At 57.9% G+C, this 21,811-nt stretch overlaps 1 protein-coding gene across 4 annotated transcripts in view; it reads left to right on the top strand.

Annotated features, from left to right (window-relative positions):
• LOC116950763 (neogenin-like) overlaps nt 1–21,811 on the top strand; it is a 106,626-nt gene extending 84,815 nt beyond the window's left edge. The window contains exons 13-28 of one of the 4 annotated variants that reach the window (XM_032968805.2): nt 994–1,135; nt 2,607–2,717; nt 4,657–4,851; nt 5,264–5,359; nt 7,377–7,555; nt 8,566–8,704; nt 8,843–8,950; nt 9,507–9,701; nt 10,533–10,616; nt 11,139–11,310; nt 11,738–12,045; nt 12,968–13,075; nt 13,457–13,675; nt 15,736–15,990; nt 17,594–17,721; nt 20,185–21,811. In XM_032968805.2, the coding sequence (XP_032824696.2) occupies nt 994–1,135; nt 2,607–2,717; nt 4,657–4,851; nt 5,264–5,359; nt 7,377–7,555; nt 8,566–8,704; nt 8,843–8,950; nt 9,507–9,701; nt 10,533–10,616; nt 11,139–11,310; nt 11,738–12,045; nt 12,968–13,075; nt 13,457–13,675; nt 15,736–15,990; nt 17,594–17,721; nt 20,185–20,304 (2,559 nt within the window). In that variant the 3' untranslated portion in view covers nt 20,305–21,811. Of the gene's footprint in view, nt 1–993; nt 1,136–2,606; nt 2,718–4,656; nt 4,852–5,263; nt 5,360–7,316; nt 7,556–8,565; nt 8,705–8,842; nt 8,951–9,506; nt 9,702–10,532; nt 10,617–11,138; nt 11,311–11,737; nt 12,046–12,967; nt 13,076–13,456; nt 13,676–15,735; nt 15,991–17,593; nt 17,722–20,057 lie in introns of all 4 variants that reach the window. The other 3 variants (XM_032968803.2, XM_032968807.2, XM_032968806.2) reach the window with 3 other exon arrangements.

Here is a 21,811-nt window from a genome sequence, read left to right as displayed (position 1 = left end):
CGGCGTTCTCAGATTTGCCCCGCAGCTTCGTTTTGCGTCTTCATTAACAATGATAATAATAACGGCAGCCACTCGCCCAGGATACCCGCAGTGAGTCTCGGGACTCTTATAGGAGACCCCTGCATCGGGACGTTTGGCTTAAGACCATTAACGATTTTTGGACCTCACTCACGAAAACATTTAATTATCCGGAGAAAAGCCCTGCATACTTTGGAAGAACTCTCCAGGGTCACAGACCGGGCCATATCATGAGAGCGATGGTCTAGCCACTGTTGGACAGTCGTTGAGCACGAAACTGAGAAAATTTCAGTCGCAGGACACTTTGAGAAGGAAAAGGCCCTCGCAGTATGGAGCAGCAGCGTTGAGAGTCGGCGTCGCGGAAACGCACGATGGGACCAAAGTGGCGCAGCGAGATGGAGGAGGTCACGGCGAGGCCCTCGCCCCCGCGTGTGCGTGCGCGGCCGCCGGGGCCGCCGTGAAACGACGCCGCTGGCTCTGGTGATGAATCGGCGCGGCTACTTGAGCCCCGCGCAAGAGGTTGCGGGAACGCGGCGGAGGGTTGTTGTTATGATTGCAGCTTTCCCAGGCTGATAGTCGAGTCGCGATTTAATCCGGACTCGTTTTGCGTCTGGCAATTCGGTGACCGCCGTGAAGCAATAAATTTAGGTGACGGCGATTGAAATGCGTTAGCCTGCGATAAGTCGCCATCTCTCCAAACGGAAGCCTTGGTGCTTGAAGAAACAATGATGATGAAATCCTAATTTTTTTCATGAAACTAACAATTATTGCTGAGTGAGTTTTTTTTAATTTAACGAAAGTAATGTTAAGTCGTTCGCGCATGAAGCGCTATCGTTTCGTCTTTAAGAGTTGGCGAAGCTGTGAGAAAACGGAGGCCTGCGTGTGTGAAACGTGCCTCAAAAACAAGTCGAGGCGTATGAAAAATAAGAATAGGTTTTACCCGACGGGGGCCTCACCGCCGTCCGTGTGCCGCAGGCCATCCTGGTGCGGTGGCAGCCCCCGCCCCCCGGCGCGCACAACGGCGTCATCGTCGGATACCGCATCCGGCACCGCAAGACCGGGCGGCGCAGCGAGGCGGAGGTCACGGAGAGCAGCCAGCTGTGGCACCAGCTCGCCGGTGAGACGCTCGGCGTGCACGCGTGCGCGTTCGTGCGCGCGTGCGTGCGTGTGCCTGCAGAGAGACCCTTAACGCACCCTGTAGCCTCGGCAGGCTGTTCGGGGCGAGCGCTGTTAGCGAGCACCGGTGAAAGCCGGCGCGGCACCACGCCCGGCCTCCTTTGGTCTCCTCCTCAGTGGCGGTGAAGTTTACACTCCGGCAGCAAGTGCTCATTTAAGGCTCGCCCGACCTACGGACGAACCGGAGATCGCTTCGGATATTCCCCACTCGATGTTGGGCCGTGAGCGGGAATCGAATTGGGGTCGTCGGGTTAGTGGCACGGTGGTTTTGGTCAGCCCACGCCGCCGCATACGCCGTGTTTCACGCGCGCAAGCATTTGCGCCTGCGCACGTGCAACATATATACGCTCCAGCGAAACGCGCGCACGCTCGCACGACTGAGCAAGCACAAGGCCCTTCACGTTGTGCGAGGATATGCCCACTCAGTGTTCTCTCGTGTTTATAAAAAGATGCTGCCCTTGAGAATTTCAGGCCCTCGGAACACAACGCTTGTCAGCCAGCTCCCATTACTGCTGCATGCAGCATGGCGGGGTGCGGGGAGCATTGGCGGAATGATTAGCTCACCCGCGCTGTGAAGCCTGCCCTGTTAAAGCAATGCCTCTCGGTATCCTGACGTTATAAAGCAATGTCGTCAATAGATGCCGAGTTTGACTCTGGCCAGACACATGTGGTAAAGCCACATTGCGAAGCAAAAGCATCATTACAGAATCCAGACTGCACACACATAAAAAAAAACGTTATTTTTTTTGGCGGTGTTTGCCACCCTCCAGCTCTTGAGGAAGACCGATTTCTGTTAGCTCGTCATGCAACAAAAACCATTGAGAGGCGGCATAAAGGAGTGGACAAATGCCAATTGAAGCAGCTTGAGAACTAATACATTTTCCAGAGCCGTTTGCCAACGCGGCGCGGTGCCGTGTAGTGTTGGCGGACGTGCTCCGATCGCTACGAACGGGGTGCCTCCTGTCACTTGACAGGAGGCACCCCAGAGTCTAAACTAAACTATTTTTTTTATTTTACCAGGGAAGGCCCACTGAGCTATGTAGCTCTTTTTCAGAAGCGACCTGGCCACAAATGATAGCCCAACGAGAAGTGGCTTATCACGTGGGAATGTATAGCGGCCACATACTCTAAACGCGCGTGGAGGGAAAAAACCGCAGAACCTGGAGAAAAATCCCTGCGACGACGGGGAGAGAGACACGCAAACTCCAAATATACAGTAGGCATCAGGGTTGGGATTGAACCCACGACCTCCTCTATACCATGCGAGGTAGTTGACATCTCGCCACCACGAGTCGCTGCTGACCAACCCGAAGCGCACCACGAATGAGACCAGCGCCAGTGTTTAATCGCCTGCCTGTCGCTGCACGTGCTGCTGCTGCTGCTCTTGTCGCGACGGCCGCCTTGCTCGCCAGGCCTGGAGCGGGGCACCGAGTACAGCTTCAAGGTGTCGGCGCTTACGGTGAACGGGACGGGGCCCTCCTCCGACTGGGTCTCCAGCGAGACCTTCGAGGAGGACTTGGACGGTGAGACCCGAAGCTGCTGCCCTCCCCGCGCACGTCTCCTCGCTATTGCAATCTCACGCGTGTTCCGTGAGTGAGAAAGCCAGAAACACATAGACTTATCCGTCGTAAAGGTGTTTTGGCGAAAGCCTACGTGTTAAACTGCTTGTAAACTGCAGGAAGGCACGACTCCCATGATGCTTTGCATTCACGTGACCGCCACGTTGCACGCGCGACGTTCACGTATTGTCGTGTTTTTGTTTAGTCCAGCAACTCGACAATGAGGGATGACCACTTCTCAATTATTGTTTGAAATTAGTGGTCTCAACAATAATATGGGCACTTGTTCAGCTACTTTGAGTGAGTGGCCTAGACAAGGCTGAGAGCATTGTGCATGTAATGTGTTGGTCACGTGATATGCATGCAAGGCATGATGGGAGTCGTGCGTGTGAACAGCACCCCTCTGCTTATTCTTATTTCCATGCCTTCAATATGTTTTATCTCCGTGTCTTGGGTAGGGTACGCAATGAACACACGTGTGGCTGAGAAAACACCAATCCGACCGAAGAAAACCTCTTTGTTATATTTTATTTTTGATCTCCACGACTCATCGTGTCACATCTCAGAATATACACCGCAAAGTCCAAGAGGATTTGCTGATCCTTGCAAATGCTATCGAGGCTTACTGGCACTGCGCACGGGCCGAGCGTCCAGACTGTAACCTCATCGCTGCACTAAATTTACACAGCTGCTCCTCGTGAATTCCCGCGCCGGGTCATTGTGTGAGCGCGGGCGTTTGAGTCATCGCTGCTGCCCGCCGCTGCTCCTAGCGAGCGATCCCTCCTGAAGGATCTCGCGACGGGAGTCACCGTGGCCCCGTCTCCACGGCCCTTGAAGCCGTGAGCGGATCCGCCGCGGTTGTGTGTCCGGCGCAACCCCCCCTCTTTCCACCCCCGCCCCCTGCCCCCCCCCCACCCGCCAGGGTTCGGTTTGGCTGTCCCCCGCTCGGTGGCTGAGCACGCACGGCAAGGCGTCCGTTACGGTGCGGCCACGATTGGCAGAGGGTCCTCTAGGACCACAAATAACATTGGTCCTCTGAAACCCAGAGAGTTTGGGTGGTCCGAGTGCGTTTAGAATTTCACAAAGTGTGGCAAGTTCTCCCCACCTGTTCCGCACGGGATTTCTCCGATTTTACTCCCATAGCTGCTAAATAACTTAATGAAAAGAAACGCGCAGCTTAAATGGAATTGGCAAAAAAAAAAACATCTCAATGGTGAAAAATGACCGGCGCATTGCTTTCATTTGTCACTACACCGAGCGAGCAACGTCGCTCCCCGACTGTGAAACTGCAGCAGAGACTGCGCCTTCGCGATAGCCGTGCGCAAAACGTGCCCGATACGTTGTTATTATTAAGCCAATAGTTGGATGCTTGTCGTGGGAATTTTCATCGTACTCGGTGGGAGAGGAGCACCGGTGCTGACGGGAGGAACCATGAACCGTCGGGATTTGACCGTAACATGTCTACAAACCTTCGACGGTAAAAAAAAAATAATATATTGGAAACAAATTCGCCAATCACACCGTGACCTTAAAAGCAAAAGTATATGATCGGTGAAGTTTTGGGCAATGGCTCTTCATCACAGAATCCCCCGATGAGCACGGTTGGCTACGTCAGGGTGCGGAAGAAGCCCCACGTTTACACGTACAGCACATGGAGAAGCCGGAGAGGCTATGTTGGTGCACCACCGCTAGACGGCAGCACTGATCACGTGGTGGAGGGCAACGCAAAGGATGTTTAGGGTCACTCATGGAATGTAATTTCGGTAAGGATTGAAGGTAAGAAAATCTATTTGCCCTTTCATTGGACAAGGCGGGTATTCGCACTCCCGCGTCTCCGCGCTCCCCTCCTCGCGCGTCTGCGCCGTCCCACGCTCACCAGCCGGCGTCTCTCTCCCCGGGGCAGAGTCGCGCGTGCCTGAGCAGCCGAGCTCGCTGCACGTGCGCCCGCTCACGACGAACATCGTGGTGAGCTGGACCCCGCCGGCCGGCAGTGACATCATGGTGCGCGGCTACTTCATCGGCTACGGCGTGGGCAGCCCCTACGCCGACACGGTGCGCGTGGATGCCAAGCAGCGCTACTTCACCATCGAGGGACTCGGTACGGGGCACGCTCCGCACCCTTCTTGCTGCGACGCGTAGGCCTGTTGAGGGTGAAACGGATACCAATAGCAGAGAGATGTCGATAAATCGCTCTTGTAACTTACAGCACAACGAGAACATCGTGCCACAGCGGCGCCATATTGTTGCAACCGGCGATATCAGAACAGCTCTCCGATGGATTTTCGGGTTGTACCGCGCGTCGCTTGCCGTTGTCCATGAGGCTTCTGAATAAGCTCCCAGCGCCCGGAGGGAAACTTCGGACGTCGTGCCGGGATTTTTTGTTCGGGAACGCGTGTCGGAGCGCTGTGACCTGTGGCTCAGTTTGCAGGGCGAGGTGCAGGCTCAGCGTGGGCCCCACTCCGCTTGACCTCTCCCCCACCCCCCTTGTGTGCCCGGCCATGCGGTCACAGAGCCCAACCACCAGTACGTGATCTCCCTGAGGGCCTTCAACAACATGGGCCAGGGAGTGCCTCTCTACGAGAGCGCCACCACCCGCTCCATCACGGGTACGCGCGCTCGCCCCTCGCAGATACTCACAGATTTACTCACTCACAGATACACTCACTCATAGGTACACTCACTCACAGATACACTTATTTACAGATACACTCACTCATAGGTACACTCACTCACAGATTTACTCACTCACAGATATACTCATTTACAGATACACTCACTCATAGGTATACTCACTCACAGATACACTTATTTACAGATACACTCACTTACAGATACACTCACTCATAGGTATACTCACTCACAGATACACTTATTTACAGATACACTCACTTACAGATACACTCACTCATAGGTATACTAACTCACAGATACTCACTCATAGGTACACTCATAGGTACACTCACTCACAGATACACTCACATACAGTGACACTCACTTGTGTGTGTATGTATGTATGTTGTACTTCTTTTGCACCATACATAGCCAACGGTGCTAATCAGATACACTCACTCATTCACTCACTCACAGCAATACCTACTCACTCCATGGTACCCTAGAAGGCCGCACAGCAAAGTGTAGATTAATCTCCATCTGTCGCTTCTGTCTGTCGCCGCCTCGCACGTGTAGGTTTATGTTCCGGGTGCTCCAGTTTCCTTCCACATTCATAAACAGTCGTCATTAATAATTGGCTCAAAATATATTTGTTTTCAACTTTTCTTAAATTTGTATTGTTCAAGAACGTACAAAATATCGGCGAGGGAAACGCAGGTCATGAACCCGTCACATTTGGGGGGGCGAAACCGCCCCCCCCCCTTTCAGAAAGGGGACTTGCTTGAAGCACTTGGGGCTCCTCGCAGTACGACCATCGTCGTGATGACGAGTGGCAGCGGGAGGGAAGGGGAGGCTAATAACACCTTAATCTCTGCGCCTCCGTGTGTGGCGGATTGTGCATTGTTGTGTGATTGTGAATGTTGTTGTAACTGTTCTAACCCGCGCTGCTGCGCCAAGCTGTGAACTGTTGAACTGCACACGTGACTAACTGTGACTTCTCTCTTTTTTCATGTTAACATTTTTTCGTTTGCCATCTTTACGCCCCTCGCTGTGCCTTGTCGCCTTGTCCGTGGGTTTTTTTGTTTACGTTTTCATCCATCATGGTGCGATCTGAATCGCCATCTGTCCCACGCGGGCGTACGTACACGTCTCCACGGGGCGGCCCCGCTCCGCGTCGCGCTGCCTCCGTGCACTGCGCGCCTCTCAACCCCTGCCGTGACCGCCCTGCACGCACCCTGCACGCACCCTGCACACACCCTGCACGCACCCTGCACACACCCTGCACACACCTGTACACACCTGCACACACCTGCACACACCCTGCACACACCTGCACACACCCTGCACACACCTGTACAAACCCTGCACACACCTGCACACACCCTGCACACACCTGCACACACCTGCACACACCCTGCACACACCATTCACACACCTGTACACACCCTGCACACTCCCTGCACACACCTGTACACACCCTGCACACACCTGCACACACCCTGCACACACCCTGCACACACCTGCACACACCATGCACACACCCTGCACACACCCTGCACTCACCCTGCACACACCTGCACACACCATGCACACACCCTGCACACACCTGCACACACCCTGCACACACCCTGCACACACCCTGCACACACCATGCACACACCTGCACGCACGCGCCCGCCCGCCGCCCGTGTTGGCCGCTCGCATTCCCGCTGCTGCGCCCTGCGCGTCTCCCCTGTCCGCCCCTCGTCCGCACCGCGTCACTCCGTGGCCTCCTCCTCCCCCCACCCCCCGCACGAACCCCGCGTGGTCGCCGCCACGTGGCCTCCCTCTGGCCCCACCTCCGTCCGTCCTGTTCCCGCCTCTCCGCCCGCTCGTCTGTTCCGTGCGGCGCCCGCCCCCCCCGCCCCCCCGCCCCCCCCGCCCCGCTGCCCCCCGCCGCTCTCCGCCGCTCAGACTCGATGGACCCCTCGGAGCCCGACCCGTTTGACCTTTTCTCGGACGCTTTCACGGCAGTCCCCGAGCCGCCCACGCCCATGCTGCCCCCCGTGGGCGTCCAAGCGCTGGTGCTGGGGCCCGACACGATCCGCATCACCTGGGCCGACAACTCCCTCCCCAAGAACCAGCGCATCCCGGACGCGCGCTACTACACCGCGCGCTGGAAGACGTACTTCACCAACAACGCCAAGTACAAGGTGGGCGGGTGACCTCTCCTGCGCCCGGAGTTCGGGTTCGGTTTCCTCCCCATTCGTGGTCCTGTTAATGCAGAGGCGTTGGCTCGAGAGTCGGTGATTACGTTCGAATCTGAAGGAAAGTATTCTTTCCTTCACGTGTTTTTTTTTTTTCCCCGCGTGCAATCCTCTCGGCGGCTATGTTGCTGGACTGTTTGTGCTCCACCTCCTGGTGAAATGTTAAGCACCTCGCCTGATCTACAGGAGGTCGTGGGTTCAATCTCGAATCTGACACCTGCTGCTGCTGCTGTATATTTGGAGTTTGCGGTGTCTCTCTCCCCTTGCTCGCGTGGACTTTCCTCCGGGTCCTCCGTTTATTCCCTCCACGTTTAGAATCAACGTCACGCGTTTAGAGGATTTGGCCGCTGTCCATTTCCACATGATGGATAAGCCACTCTGTTGAGCTGTCGTTTGTGATAGCCATGTCGCTTTTGAAAAAGAGCTACGAACGGGCTGCCTCCCACCATCGTCCCCTCCCTGCCACCCCTTCACCTCCGGTCCCCTCCCACGCTGCGCCGCGCCGTCCGCTCGCACACGCTCTGCAATTCCCCCCCTGCCGGGAACATAGAAAGCGTCAATATTTCTGACAATGTGATGACGGCCTGTGTGTGTGTGCGTGTGCATGCGCGTGTGTGTTTGTTTGTGTGTGCGCGTGAGGAGCGGTCGGGTAGCAGTTAGCGCACTGCGCTACAAACATGGCAGCCCAAGCTCGATTCCCGTTCATGGCCAACACAACGGTTATCTGAACTGGTCCTGGGCCTCCCCTAGATCGACTCAGCCTCAAATGAGTACCTGGTGCGATGTGCAAACATCGCCACTGGGGAGACAAAGGCGGCCGGGCGTGGTGTCGGCCACCCACCCCCTCGTGTGCCGTGTCGGCCTTCATAGGTGCTACTCGCTAACAGCACTCGCCCCAACATTCTGCGAAGGCTACACGGGGGATCTTTGTCTTTGTGTGCGTGCTGCCGCCGCAGATGGCAAACTCGACGACGCTGAGCTACCTGGTGACGGGGCTGAAGGCGAGCACGCTCTACGAGTTCTCCGTGATGGTGACGCGCGGACGCAGGTCCAGCACCTGGAGCATGACTGCGCAGAGCACCACCCTGGAGGCCGGTACGTCGCACCGAGGAATCCGGTCGCAACCAGGGGGCGGGGGCGGGGGGGGCGGCCGGGGAGGGGCGGCCGCGAGGGGCGAGCGCGCTCCCCTCCCATACGAAATGTAGCCGTCCTTTCTTTTTGTTTGTCTGCCAGTGCCCACGTCCGCACCGAAGGATCTCACCATCATCAGCAAGGAAGGGAAGCCGCGCATCGTCATCGTGAACTGGCAGCCTCCGTCTGAAGCCAACGGCAAAATCACAGGTGAGCCCGGCAACACGCCGCACGGCTGGAACTTCCGACAGCGCCCCCCCGGGGCGAGACGGGCCCGGGTGAGAGACGCTGCTCTCTCGGCGAGTCCTCTGCCGAGTCCCCGTGCGGCGGCGAGTCCCAGGGCACAGGACGGAGGGAAATTGGAGTCGCGGTGCGGGGCTCGGCTCGGGCCCGTCGACCCTCATGGGTCGGCACGGTCGCCGTGTTAACGAGCGGACGCTGTGAATTGGGACAGCGACGCGCTGGCCCTGGCGAGCGTGGTGTGACGGGGCTATATTATATAATACCGTTACATGTGTGCAATGGGGATATGATACAAACTGCTGACTTGCTGCTCATTGGCACCCGAATCTGAAGGGATTTGAACCTCTCCACCTCCCCCCACCGGTTTGTGGTGGGGAGCGTCCGGCTATGGCTCCGCGTGCCCGGACGAAGGCAACGTCCACGGTCACGTGGGGGCCACCGTTGTTGGGGACCCCGGGGGGGGGGGGGGGGTGGGCGGAGTCTACCGCTGACCGTGTCCATCCCCCCTCCCCACGCGTTGCAGGCTACATCATCTACTACACGACTGACAAGTCCGCGGAGCTGCACGACTGGGTGATCGAGCCCGTGGTGGGCGACCGCCTCTCGCACCAGGTGCAGGAGCTCACGCTCGACACGCTCTACTTCTTCAAGATCCAGGCGCGCAACTCCAAGGGCATGGGCCCCATGAGCGAGCCGGTCACCTTCCGCACGCCGCGAGGTCAGCAGCGGCCGCCGTGCTCTTCTCTATCGCACGCACGTCGTGACTCCTACTGGCCTCCAAGCTTCTTCTCGGCGCCCCGCTGCTTTAATGCAGCCGGGCTGGGGGCCCAAGGGTCACATCTGGGGTGACGGGAGGGCGGCTACGAGCGCAGCGTCTGCCGTGGACCCCGACAATGCGCACCGGGGGGGGGGGGGGGGGGTCGCCGGTGCGTTGATGTCGACGCGACCGGGCGATGGCCAACGATTCGACGTTGGCCGGAGGGATGCGGCGGTGCGCGTTCCTCGTTTTGAAGCGGGGGCTTGGGGGGTTGGGGGTCCCGGGAGAGGGAGGGGAATCTCCCTGGCGGATTTGCCGTGTTTTGATTCCGCGTGAGCAGCGCGGGTTTCTGCGCTGTCCCGAATCTGTAAATGACGACAGAGCCGTCATTTGCAAGGTTTGAGAGACGCGCGGATGGCCGAGCGCCTCTCTCAAACCCTCGATGTCACCGGTGCCAGCGGTGAGGACCTGATGCTTCTGGGCTCTGCTGGTGTCGTTTGCTTGCCACCCCACCTCCCCCCACTTCGCCCCCCCCCCCACCTGCCCGCCCCCCCGCCTCCCCCTCAGCCCCCCCAGCCCCGCAGCTTGAGGGCACTGTGTTAACACGGAGACTTGCTTCATTTTAACACGGTGACATCGTCTCTCTCTCTCTCTCGCCCCCTCCCCTCTCGCTCCCCCTGCTCTGCCACACCTGCGTGTACCCCGGACGCCCCCCCCCCCCGCCCACCCTCCCCTCCCCCCTCGACCTGCTGCCCCCTCCTCCCCCCCCCCCCGGGATGTCCCTGCTGATAGCACCAGCTTCTGGCAGGGGCGCTCCAGGCAGTGGCATCGCTTGGGCTGGGAGCCCCAGTCTCCTAAACCGTGCCACTTATAATGGTAAACTCGCTTCTTCTCCTCTCCTCTGCGCACAAAACCCGCGGTACCGTCGCGCCGTCGCGATCGTGCGCGCGCCGTGCGAGCGATGCATTTGAGTCGGTGTGCCGTGCGTGTCGCTGTGCGCGTGTTTCTGTGTGTTGGGGAGCGGTGGTGCAGCGGTTAGCGCGCTGCGCGGTCAACCCCGAGGACCCGAGTACGATGCCCGCCCACGGGCAATATCTGAACCGGTACTGGGCCCTCCCTTGGGTCGACTCAGCCTCAAATGAGTACCTGGTGCGGTGTGTAAACATCGCCACTGGGGGAGACAAAGGCGGCCGTGCGTGGTGCTGGCCACGCACCCCCTCGTGTGCCGTGCCGGCCTTCGTGGGTGCTACCCGCGAACACAGCACTTGCCCCAACAGTCTGTTGAGGCCGGTCATGGAGACGCTGCGCCACGCGTCGTGTCCATCGCTCCCGGCCACGGGCGCAAGCGAGAGTTCTCATGCCCCCCCCCCCCGCCCCTCCCGCTCCCCCGCCCCGCAGACGGCCCCACGGGGCAGCAGCACCCCCTGCAGAGCAGCCGCGGCTCGGCGCTGGACAGCAACAACAACCTCCTCCTCGTCATTGTCATCGTGACGGTGGGCGGCCTCACCGTCATCTGCGCCATCGTCGTGGCCGTGGTGTGCACGCGCCGCTCGGCCGCCGCCGTCAAGAGGTGAGGGCCCCCCCCCGGCCCAACGCGCTCACGGCTACAGCCAGGGCCTCGTGCTCGCCCTCCACCTCGTCATCATCACTCTCCCTTCTTCCCAGCATAACCACGGCTCCAGTCAGACCCTCCCTCTCCCTCCCTCCCACCCCCCTCCTCCTCCTCCTCCCCATCTTCCCACCCCCACTCCTCCCTCTGCCTTCTTCTGGGCAATCACTGAGCCCTTATTGGATCTGTCTGGCTCTTACTGTCCAACCACCTTGCTCTGACTTGCATCTACCTTGCCCCTGTACGGTCCACGTAGCCTCCACATTTTACCGTTAACGTGGAGAGGGGAGGGAATGCCTCGAGGCGAGAGTCGTCCATCCCAAGCCGCACCGTGTCCGCGGTGCCTAACGACGTCACGCGACGCCCCCCCCCCCCTCCGCCTCTACAGCAAGCGAGCCGCGCCAAAGTCTCCAAACGGTGTGGGCAAGCGCAAGGGCAGTCCCAAGGACCTGAAGCCTCCGGACCTGTGGATCCACCACGAGACCGTGGCTCTCAAGCCGCTCGACAAGGCCCAGGGCCCGGGCGCCGGCGGGGGCCCCGTCGGGGGCGGGCCCGGCGGCGGTGGGCCGGGCCCCTCCGGCCCGTCCGGCCCATCGGGCCCGGCCGGCCCGCACGCGGCTCCGCAGGGGGGCGGCGGCGGGCCGGACGTGGAAGGCGGCGACGCCTTCACCAACCACCGGAGGGGCTCCTACTCAGGTGCGGTAGCCGCCCCCCGCCGGGGCCCGGCCTCCTGCGAGCGCCGTGGCCGGTCGCACACGACGTCGGTGGGGGAGGCGGTCGAGTGGATGGCGGGGAGGGGCCCCGGTGTATTTGTTGGTTAGCCGGTTAGCCGCGCGTAGCCGGAGGGGAACCCTCACCGAGTCGGGGCTCGGGAGCCCTCGTCAAAGTCGTTTAGCGCTGACGATTGGTTTTGTATTCGGGCCTGCTCTTCTTTGTATTTTGCGGTTGACACACACCCGCAGTATTAGCCACGGCCGGCCCGTGAGATTAAAACCGCAAACCACTGCAATTAATGCTGAAGAACAATCAGCGTGGACCGGTGAGGTCCCTGGTTTAAATGAGGAGCCTCCACTAACAAGAATAATGATGGGACCAGGTTCTCACGTGGATGGTCTCACGGAAAGAGTTCCTTCCGAGAGCTTCACGCACTTTCAGGGGCTAGCACGTTCGAAGGCCCGGAGGGCGCCCGACGCCGCTCGCGTCGGGCCCCGCAGGGCGGCACCGCGGGTCTTATTTTGGTAACGCGGCGCGGCCAAAGAATGCGCTTCGTCTTGAGCACGGGCGGAGCTTTGTCCTGCCGCCCCATTAGCGAGCGTCGTGGGTCGCACGCAGCGGCCGCACGGCGAGCTCCGTCTTACGGAGAGGCTGTCCAGAGGCGCGGCGCGGGTCACCGCGGTCACATGGCACGCGGCCGCGCGTGTCGCTGTGCGACACGCACGCCGATGACGGCGGCCGTAGCGAGGGTCTCCGGCGAGCGACGGGGTTCCCGAGTAACCGCGCGTGCGCGCGGGCGGGCACGACCTCGAGGCGCCGGTCCGCCCGGAAGCGGAGGCGGTGGAGGCGGTGGAGGCGGTGGCGGCCCCGGCTGAGGGCGGCGCGTGTTGTGCCCCTCGCGCAGGCAAGCGAGGCGAGGACGGCATCTCGTCGTCTCTGGAACGCTCGATAGCGGCGCGCCAAGCCATGCGCCTCAAACTGGCCGTGCCCTCCGAGCACAAACACACGGCGCGTACGTACTCCCACACCGCCGCTCTCCTTGCCATCCCATCGTCGCGAGCACCTTTGTGTTTCTGATTTTATTTTTTATCACGTCGATGTTTGGTTTTATTAATATGTGTGTTTTCCTGCTCTCTCTCTCTCTCCCCACCCCCTGTCCCTCGCCCCCTTCCCTCTGTGCATCTCATTCTGTCTCTGCGGATGTTTTTCTGTTTTTAATTTTAATTTTATCCATACTTCACCGCCACCCTTTTCAAACCACAAAATCTTTCAACGCCCACTTCTTCAAATACGTACAAATACCGTGCATTATTTTACCAATAACGCCCCTTTCGAAAATTGGTTGCCTACTACCCGACCGTTCAAATTGACCCAACTTGATAACCCCTCACAGCGCACCACCACCACCAACAGCAGCACCACCACCACCACCACCACGCGCATCTCGGCCACTCGGCCGCGCTGCTCCCGAGCCCGGCCCCTCCCCCCGTGCCGTCCCCCCCGGCGTCCCCCTTGCGCCACCACTACCCCCCCTGCCAGCCGCCGCACTACGGCGCTCACTACCCGGGCTCCCCCCCCGGGGCCCCGCAGGAGCGTGGGAGTCACCTCGTCGGTGAGGCCTTCCTCAGCGAGGGCGCGGCGCACGCGAGTGTTGTTGTCGTGTTTGTGTGTTGTTGTCGTCGTGTTTGTGTGTCGTGGTTGTCGTGTTTGTGTGTGTTGTGTGTTGCATTCCGTGCATGCTATGAAGCATGCAGAGGCCGCTAACCAGGGCAGCGCTGTGATTTTCGTGGTGGTGCTGCGTGTTAAGTTTTTTGTTGTGGTGCACGGGGAGCGGTGGTGTTGCGATTAGCGCGCTGCACTACGGACCCGGCGACCCGAGTTCGATTCCCGCTCACGGCCAACACCAGTGACGATTATCTGAACCGGTCCCGGGCCTCTAGGTTGACTCAAATGAGTACCTAGTGCGGTGTGTAAAATCATCACCACTGGGGAGACAAAGGCGGTCGGGCATCCTGCTGGCCATCTTTACCCCTCTTGTGTACCGTGCCAGCCTTCATCGGTGCGTCCAGAGAACAGCACTTGCCCCAACAGTTTGTTAAGGCAATACGGGGATACGGGGGATCTTTGTGTTGTGGTGTATGCGTGGTACATGAGGGTGGTTACCTTAAGATGGAAAATCTGCAAAAGGCTTTGTGTTGTTTTCCCTTATTTCCCGTTATGTGTATAGAGGTCACTTTGAGCAATCGACCATTCCATTTCACAGAGGTGTGTTTCGGCCAACTGTCAGCATTAATTTAACTTTAATTACCAAATGCATCGGTGCCCGTGTACACAAAATGATCTTAAGATTTGTCGTGAATCCAGAAGGCTGCTTGTTGTAGCGCGATCACGAATGTTCCGTAGGAGAAAGCTGATCGTGAGTCAGAGTGAAGAAGTGTCAAAGCGAGATTGTGACTCTTACGCGCATAAGGGCCGTTGCTCGGTGAAACGTCATCATAGCTCCCGCTGCCAGTAGGAGACAAACATGGCCAGCATGACATCATAAGCCAGTTGGTGGCCGAGGTTGATGCTCTTAATGTTATTTATGTTGATGATAGTGTTGTTACTTGTGGTGACTTCAAGAGGCCCTCACCACTCACGTTTCTCGTGGCTTCACGGACACGCTCCATATAGCTCCCTTATTTGCTTGGAATTACGGTGAAACTTATCGTAAATTGGACTTGCAACATCGCTACGGCCTCGGCTTTGGCTTCGAATCGGTACAATACAAATGTACCGTACAGTGCTGCGGAGGTGATTAGAGTCTTGTAAATACCGTTTTACTAAGAGACCTCGATGAAAGCGTCGGCAAAATTGCTTTCAAATATCCCTAAGGAAAGTCAATTGAGATTCGTGAATCCACAACAAACCTGGTTTTTTTCTTTGCTAAATCTCACAAAAGCTAGGAGGCCGGATGTGTGCCGGGTAGAGGGTGGGAAAACGGCGCCTCTGGCCTTGATGGTCGCTACATTCGACGTTTGCTTATCTTGCCGCTGCTTGCAGCTCGGCGATATCCAGCCAGGATCGACCGATTCTCACCGCTGCATCACTAAAGCAACCTGTGTGTAGGCAGCAGTGTGGATCTGGCGTGCAAACCGTGCGGGAAACTCTTATTTGGTTTTTTTCTTGCCTTCACTATTCCCCCACGTTGTAATTTGTGTTTTTGGGCGGCAGGGTGGCGCAGTGGTAACACTTCGTGCCTCGCAGCAGGAAAGAGCCTCGGTTCGATGCCCAACTCGGGCGCCTTTCCGTGTGCAGTTTGTGTTCTCAAACTGCACACCGGCGTTTCCTGCGGGTTTTCCGATTTCCGTCCCTTCAGCTACAAACACCACACCACGTGACCTGGTGTAGGCCCAAACATTCCCAATGCTGAAACATTAATCCATCGGGATCGCAAACTTGGCTGGAATAAAAGAATAACGAGGCTCAGGGAGGCTTTTCCCGAGCAAACGAGCGGAATAACAGCAACGATATTAGTCGGCGCCCGGGAAGCCACCGATAATCCTAAGTGAGTTTGCATCGTTTGAGTCCGACGCAGCGGGCGGTGCTAACCAACACGAGTCTGCTCTCCTGACGTACGCCCGTCGCCCCCCCCCCCCCCTTCCCGCGTGTGGCCCCCCTCGGCGCGAGCAGAGATCGTGGGAGTGGACGTGGAGGAACTGCGGAGCGGGGGGCTGCCCCCCCTCCCGCCGGCGGGGGAGGGCCCGTCGAGCGGAGAGTATGAGGAGCCGCGGCCCGTCGTGCCCACGGCACACGTGCGGCCCACACAGCCCCTGCGCAGCTTCGCGGTGCCCCTCGTGTCGGCCCACGGGGGGCTGCGCCCCTCCGACAGCCCCCTCCTGTCCCACCACGCAGGTGGACACAGCCCTCTCGTGTCCCACCACGCAGGTGAGACACGGCCCCCTCTCGTGTCCCTCCACGCAGGTGAGACACGGCCCACCCCCACTCCTGTCCCTCCACACAGGTGAGACACGGCCCCCACTCCTGTCCCACCACACAGGTGAGACACGGCCCACCCCCACTCCTGTCCCTCCACGCAGGTGAGACACGGCCCACCCCCACTCCTGTCCCTCCACGCAGGTGGACACAGCCCCCACTCCTGTCCCACCACACAGGTGAGACACGGCCCACCCCCACTCCTGTCCCTCCACACAGGTGAGACACGGCCCCCACTCCTGTCCCTCCACACAGGTGAGACACGGCCCCCACTCCTGTCCCACCACGCAGGTGAGACACGGCCCCCACTCCTGTCCCACCACACAGGTGAGACACGGCCCACCCCCACTCCTGTCCCACCACGCAGGTGGACACAGCCCTCTCGTGTCCCACCACGCAGGTGAGACACGGCCCCCATTCCTGTCCCTCCACACAGGTGAGACACGGCCCCCTCTCGTGTCCCAACACACAGGTGAGACACGGCCCACCCCCACTCCTGTCCCTCCACACAGGTGAGACACGGCCCCCACTCCTGTCCCTCCACACAGGTGAGACACGGCCCCCACTCCTGTCCCACCACACAGGTGAGACACGGCCCCCACTCCTGTCCCTCCACACAGGTGAGACACGGCCCACCCCCACTCCTGTCCCACCACACAGGTGAGACACGGCCTACCCCCACTCCTGTCCCTCCACACAGGTGAGACACGGCCCCCACTCCTGTCCCTCCACACAGGTGAGACACGGCCCCCACTCCTGTCCCTCCACACAGGTGAGACACGGCCCCCTCTCCTGTCCCACCACACAGGTGAGACACGGCCCCCTCTCCTGTCCCTCCACACAGGTGAGACACGGCCCCCACTCCTGTCCCTCCACACAGGTGAGACACGGCCCCCTCTCCTGTCCCACCACACAGGTGAGACACGGCCCCCTCTCCTGTCCCTCCACACAGGTGAGACACGGCCCCCACTCCTGTCCCTCCACACAGGTGAGACACGGCCCCCACTCCTGTCCCTCCACACAGGTGAGACACGGCCTACCCCCACTCCTGTCCCTCCACACAGGTGAGACACGGCCCGCTCCCGTCACCTGCTGGGAGCCATTCACCGAGTCGACGTAGTTCTCTGCCCGCTGTGAGGATCTCAGACTCGTCCCTGGTGGTGTCACTCGGTCGGGTCCTGTGCCTGAACCAGGCCCTCTGCCACTGCCAATCTCTGTCAGAGTGGTCTCGCTCCAGGAACGCAACTCGTTTCTGAAAATAAAGAAACAACTGCTGTTTGTGCTAAAATTGTTGCCGTAACGTTCTGACCCGCCCCTACTGGACATCCGTGAAAAAGAGCTTTATAGCTCATCGGATTCCTCCAGTATAAGTGACCTCCTGCACATTGCCAGTGGAGTTCCACGTTAAATGTCATTTTGTACACCCGTATTTATAAAATCTACGCATCCCAAGGGTGTTGCATTGAGCTGCGATCGATCCGCGTGCGGAGAGCGCTCCGCTCCGAGCCCCGAACGCCGAGAGCCGTGATCAGCGACGCGTTCCCCGTCGTTGCAGGGAGCGGCTCGCCGAAGGTGGCGACGCTCGGAACCCTGGGACGGCTGCGCGTGCCGCTGCCCGTGATCCTGCCCAGCGCCCCGGACTCGTCGGCCCACGACTCGCAGACCTTCGAGGACTCGGACAGCGTGAGTTCCCGCGCGCCGCCTCCCCCGAAGAGCGTCGTTTTCGCCGCTCTCATTTTTTTTGCTCTTGCGGCCGCCCTCTGCTTCGCCGCCGCTTCGCCGCCGCTTCGCCGCCGCCCGCTTTTGTCGTCCGCTTCGCGACGCGGGCCGCTCGTCCCGTACGGCCGCGCTGTTGGCACCGCCGTCGAGTGGCGTTCGTTTGCCCCGCTCGGCGTGCGCGTGACGGGCAGGTTCCGCGTGCGCGTTTCGTTTCGGCATACGCTGCCGCTGATCCCCAGCGCTGACCCTGAGCAGATGACCCCCGCGTAAACCACTCGCGCGTCCGGAGAAACCCCATCGTGGGTGGGGGGGTTGGGGGCGAGTGGGAGGGATACGTCTGTCATGGTGGCAACACGCCTGATCGTACAGATCTCGGGGCGCCACGGTGGTGAAATGTTAACTACCTCGCCTGGTATACAGGAGTGCATGGGTTCGCTCCCAACCCTAATGCCTGCTGTATATTTGGAGTTTGCGTGTCTGTCTCCCCGTGGTCGCGTGGGTTTTTCCCCAGGTCCTCCGGTTTTTCCCTCCATATTTAGAATCGACGTCACGCGTTTAGATCAATTGGCTGCCACTTCGTTGAGCTATCACTTGCGGCACGCGTCGCTTTTGAAAAAGCGGACCTTACCTGGTGAAATAAAATTAAAGCAATTGTGACATCCTCCAACGGCAGTTAAACCTTGTGGTCGTACGGCAGCTTTTGCCGTGCCGTCGCTCGCTCCGGACCGTGAACTCTCGCGGGGTCTCAGTTTGCGTTGAAGCAAACTTTTGCAGGGGATGTTTCCTGCGTACGACCATTCGTGTGGTGAGAGCGTTCGGGAGCTGAGCCGCGGTGAACATTGCCCTGGAGAGAGGTGCGGGAGGGGGAGAGTCCGTGGGTCACCGCTGCTGTTCGCCCTGAGCATTTGCAGGCTGAGCTGGAAGTGGGCACCCGTTTGCATGCGGCTCAGAATCTCAATCTTTATTTATACTGGAGGAATCCGATGGGCTAAAAAGCAATTTTTTCACAGTTGTCCAGGAGGGGCAGGTCAGAAAGTTACAACAACAAACAGTACGGAAATACGATAGGAGTGCAAAGTATAGGAAAGGTAAGGAAATCACTAAATATATCTATGTTTATTTTACCAAGTAAAGCCCACTGAGCTCTTAGCTTCTATATCAGAAGCGACCTGGCCACAAATGATAGCACAACGAAGTGGCTTATTGTCATGTGTGGAAATTTATAGCAGCCAAATAATCTGACTGCAGCAGACAAGTGGACATTACAGGATGACTTCATCCACCAGTAGATTGACAAGGGCTATAGATCCGTTTAACACTGGCTTTCGCGACCAATATCATCCATAATATAGGGTTTTCTTTTGGGTTAGATCATGTAAATATTGGATTATAAAAGCAAAACATTCCATGAGAATGATTGGCAGTCCTTTTGTCAGTCCGTTGGTGGATAAAGGTCTCCCCATGCCATGTCAGTGACATGGGCTGCTTGACCATGCTTCACCACGCTGGTCAGTGAAGATTGAAGTGCCAGGGCTGGGTAATGGCCGGTTCAGATATCAGCACTGCAGCGAGCCATGACTTGGAATCAAACTCGGCTCACGGTGGGGGGGGTGGGGGGGGAGGTCCATTGCGCAGTGCGCTAACCGCGGCACCACAACTCCGTCCCTGGGAATGGTTTATACAGTAGTAGTGAATGGTTGCCAAGAAATGAAATTTTCATCAGTTAGAAAACGAATGTCCCAGCTTTGCCGTCTCTTGGAAGGTTTGGTAATGCGTCAGCACGCAGGCGTTTTTTGTCGTTGAACTAAATCTTTTTATGCCGCTTTGCGCACTGCTTGTTGTGGACTGAGCTGCCCCCATCATCTCCCCCGCTGCTCCTCATCCTCCTGCTGCTGCTGCTGCTTCTGCTGCTGCTGCTCACGCCCCTGCACGCTTCGCTCCTGCTTCTGGCACTCTCTCTCCTGCTTCTGCACCCCTCCGCTCCTGCTTTTGGCGCTCGCTCCTGCGCCGTGTGAACTCGAGCGTCGTCCCCCCCACTTGATAATAATCAAAGTTTCTTGTGGTAATAAAACTGTTACGATCCACGAACCTGTGCAGTGGAGGCTGCATGTTCTAACCATGTTCTCTTGTCTCTCTTGTCTCTCTCTCTTCACATTGTTTACCTATTTTTTATTTTTGTCAATCCGACATTTATTTAACGTCCTTTTTTCCATGCCCCCTTTTGTCTGTCTCACTCTCTTCCCTGTGACTCTGTCTCTCTCTCTCTCTCTGTCTCTCGCTGTTGCTGCCAATGACGATAGCCGGCTTGGTGAGTCACATTGCTCGAACCAGTCGCCCGTTTCTCCCGACGGCAGCGAATCGGCATTGCCATGAGACCCGTAAACCGCCTCACGCTGTGGCTTTGGTGGCGATCCTCCTTCCTTGCAGACCTACGGGCACGACGACAACGACGACGACGACGACGACGAAGACGACCTCAGCGCTGAGATGGCGAACCTTGAGGGCCTCATGAAAGACCTCAACGCCATAACCTCCGCGGGAATCTGACCCATTTCTTTACAAATGGATCTCTGGGCGAGCGAACGACAGTCGCGTTTATAGTTCACGTTGCACGTCGTTCTGGCGGTGTTTTTCATAGCTCTGGGAATCATAAAGCAAGCCGCCGCTCTCCAGGAGATCTTGAAAACTCGGGAAATCGCGTCGCTCTGCAAGATGTTCACGACGCCGACAAGCATGTAGCGCGCGCGACGGAGCAGCGTCTTCAGAGAGATCCTTCGAGACGCCTTCCGTCCCTGCTGGGGGGGGGGGGGGTGGGGTGGGGGGCACGCGGGCGATCGGCCACGGAGGAGGAAGTGGAGCTGCGGTGGAGCGCCGACGGAGGAGGGAGCCGAAGCGGGGCCCTGGAGCTCACGTCCGATCTCCTGCCCCGGCTGCCCCCGGGAGGCAAGCCCAAGCGATGGCAAATCGGGAATCATGCCGTGAACTTTCTTTATACGTCGGAGGACATTTTATAAATAGGTGTTTTGCTTCCTACTCAAGCCCCGTTTATACTTGTACTTTTATTTTTAAAGCTTGTAGATAGCAGTTGTTGTTGTTTTTTTTATAAATTGTTAAATGTACATAATTATTAAGTGGGTGTTGTTGTTCAATGAGTGCTTTGCTACATTGCATAAAGGCTAACGGTTGGGATTTGCCAGCAGCTTTGGGTGTTACCACCACCTCTGACGTTGCGCCTGTACCGCCGGGGCATGTACAAAGCCATACCGTGAGGTCCGCCGTGATTGTGTTCCCAATATCGCCGTGCGTGTGTTGTGGTTTTTTATACGCAGTGAAACGGATTTTTGATATGAAATATTTCGTTTTTTTTGTTATCATTTTTTTGTTGTAAGTTATACTATGTATAGAATTAGTCTTTACGTAAGTGTTTTAAAATAACTTGTATAAACATGTTTTTTTGTTAAAGGATGTAAAACAACAAACATTTTGAGAAATGTAATATGCGGTTAAAGGGAGTAACCGCGGGGTGGATTCAATCAAGTCAACAAACATTTGGAAAAATATAATATGCGGTTAAAGGGAGTGACCACGGGGTGGATTAATTCAAACCAACAAACATTTGGAAAAATTCTAGATTTGAAGCTTTCGTGACTGCAAGGATTCATACTCTTTGTTTTTTTTTCGGTAAAGTCACGTAGGTGGATCAATTCAAACAAAACAAACATTTTGAAAAATAAAATATGCGTTTGAAGGGAGTGTGAGCGCACCCCGAGCGTGTTGGGTTCGTGCCGCCCTGCCGTGCCGTGCGCGCCACGCCGGGAGTCGTCACCCACGTGGCCGGTGACGATCTCCAGGCCACGAGCGCGCGGCGGAGACGCAACGCGGAGCGAACCGGTGGGGGGGGGAGGGGGAGGGTTTGTGCTAAATTAAAAATTTGTGTTTTTTTTGTTTAAAAGTTGCTTTAAAACAAACGTGTTGTCGTGCAAACCGCCCCCACTACACCCCCCCCCCCCCACAAGTCGAAATAAAGAATGAATATGCAATTGTCTTTCCGCAA

The sequence above is a fragment of the Petromyzon marinus genome, chromosome 40, assembly GCF_048934315.1.
Source record: "Petromyzon marinus isolate PM22_M1 ecotype Great Lakes invasive population chromosome 40, UKy_Petmar_22M1.pri1.0, whole genome shotgun sequence".
In the NCBI taxonomy this organism is placed as follows: domain Eukaryota; kingdom Metazoa; phylum Chordata; class Hyperoartia; order Petromyzontiformes; family Petromyzontidae; genus Petromyzon; species Petromyzon marinus.
This window is presented reverse-complemented; position numbering and strand designations above follow the sequence as displayed.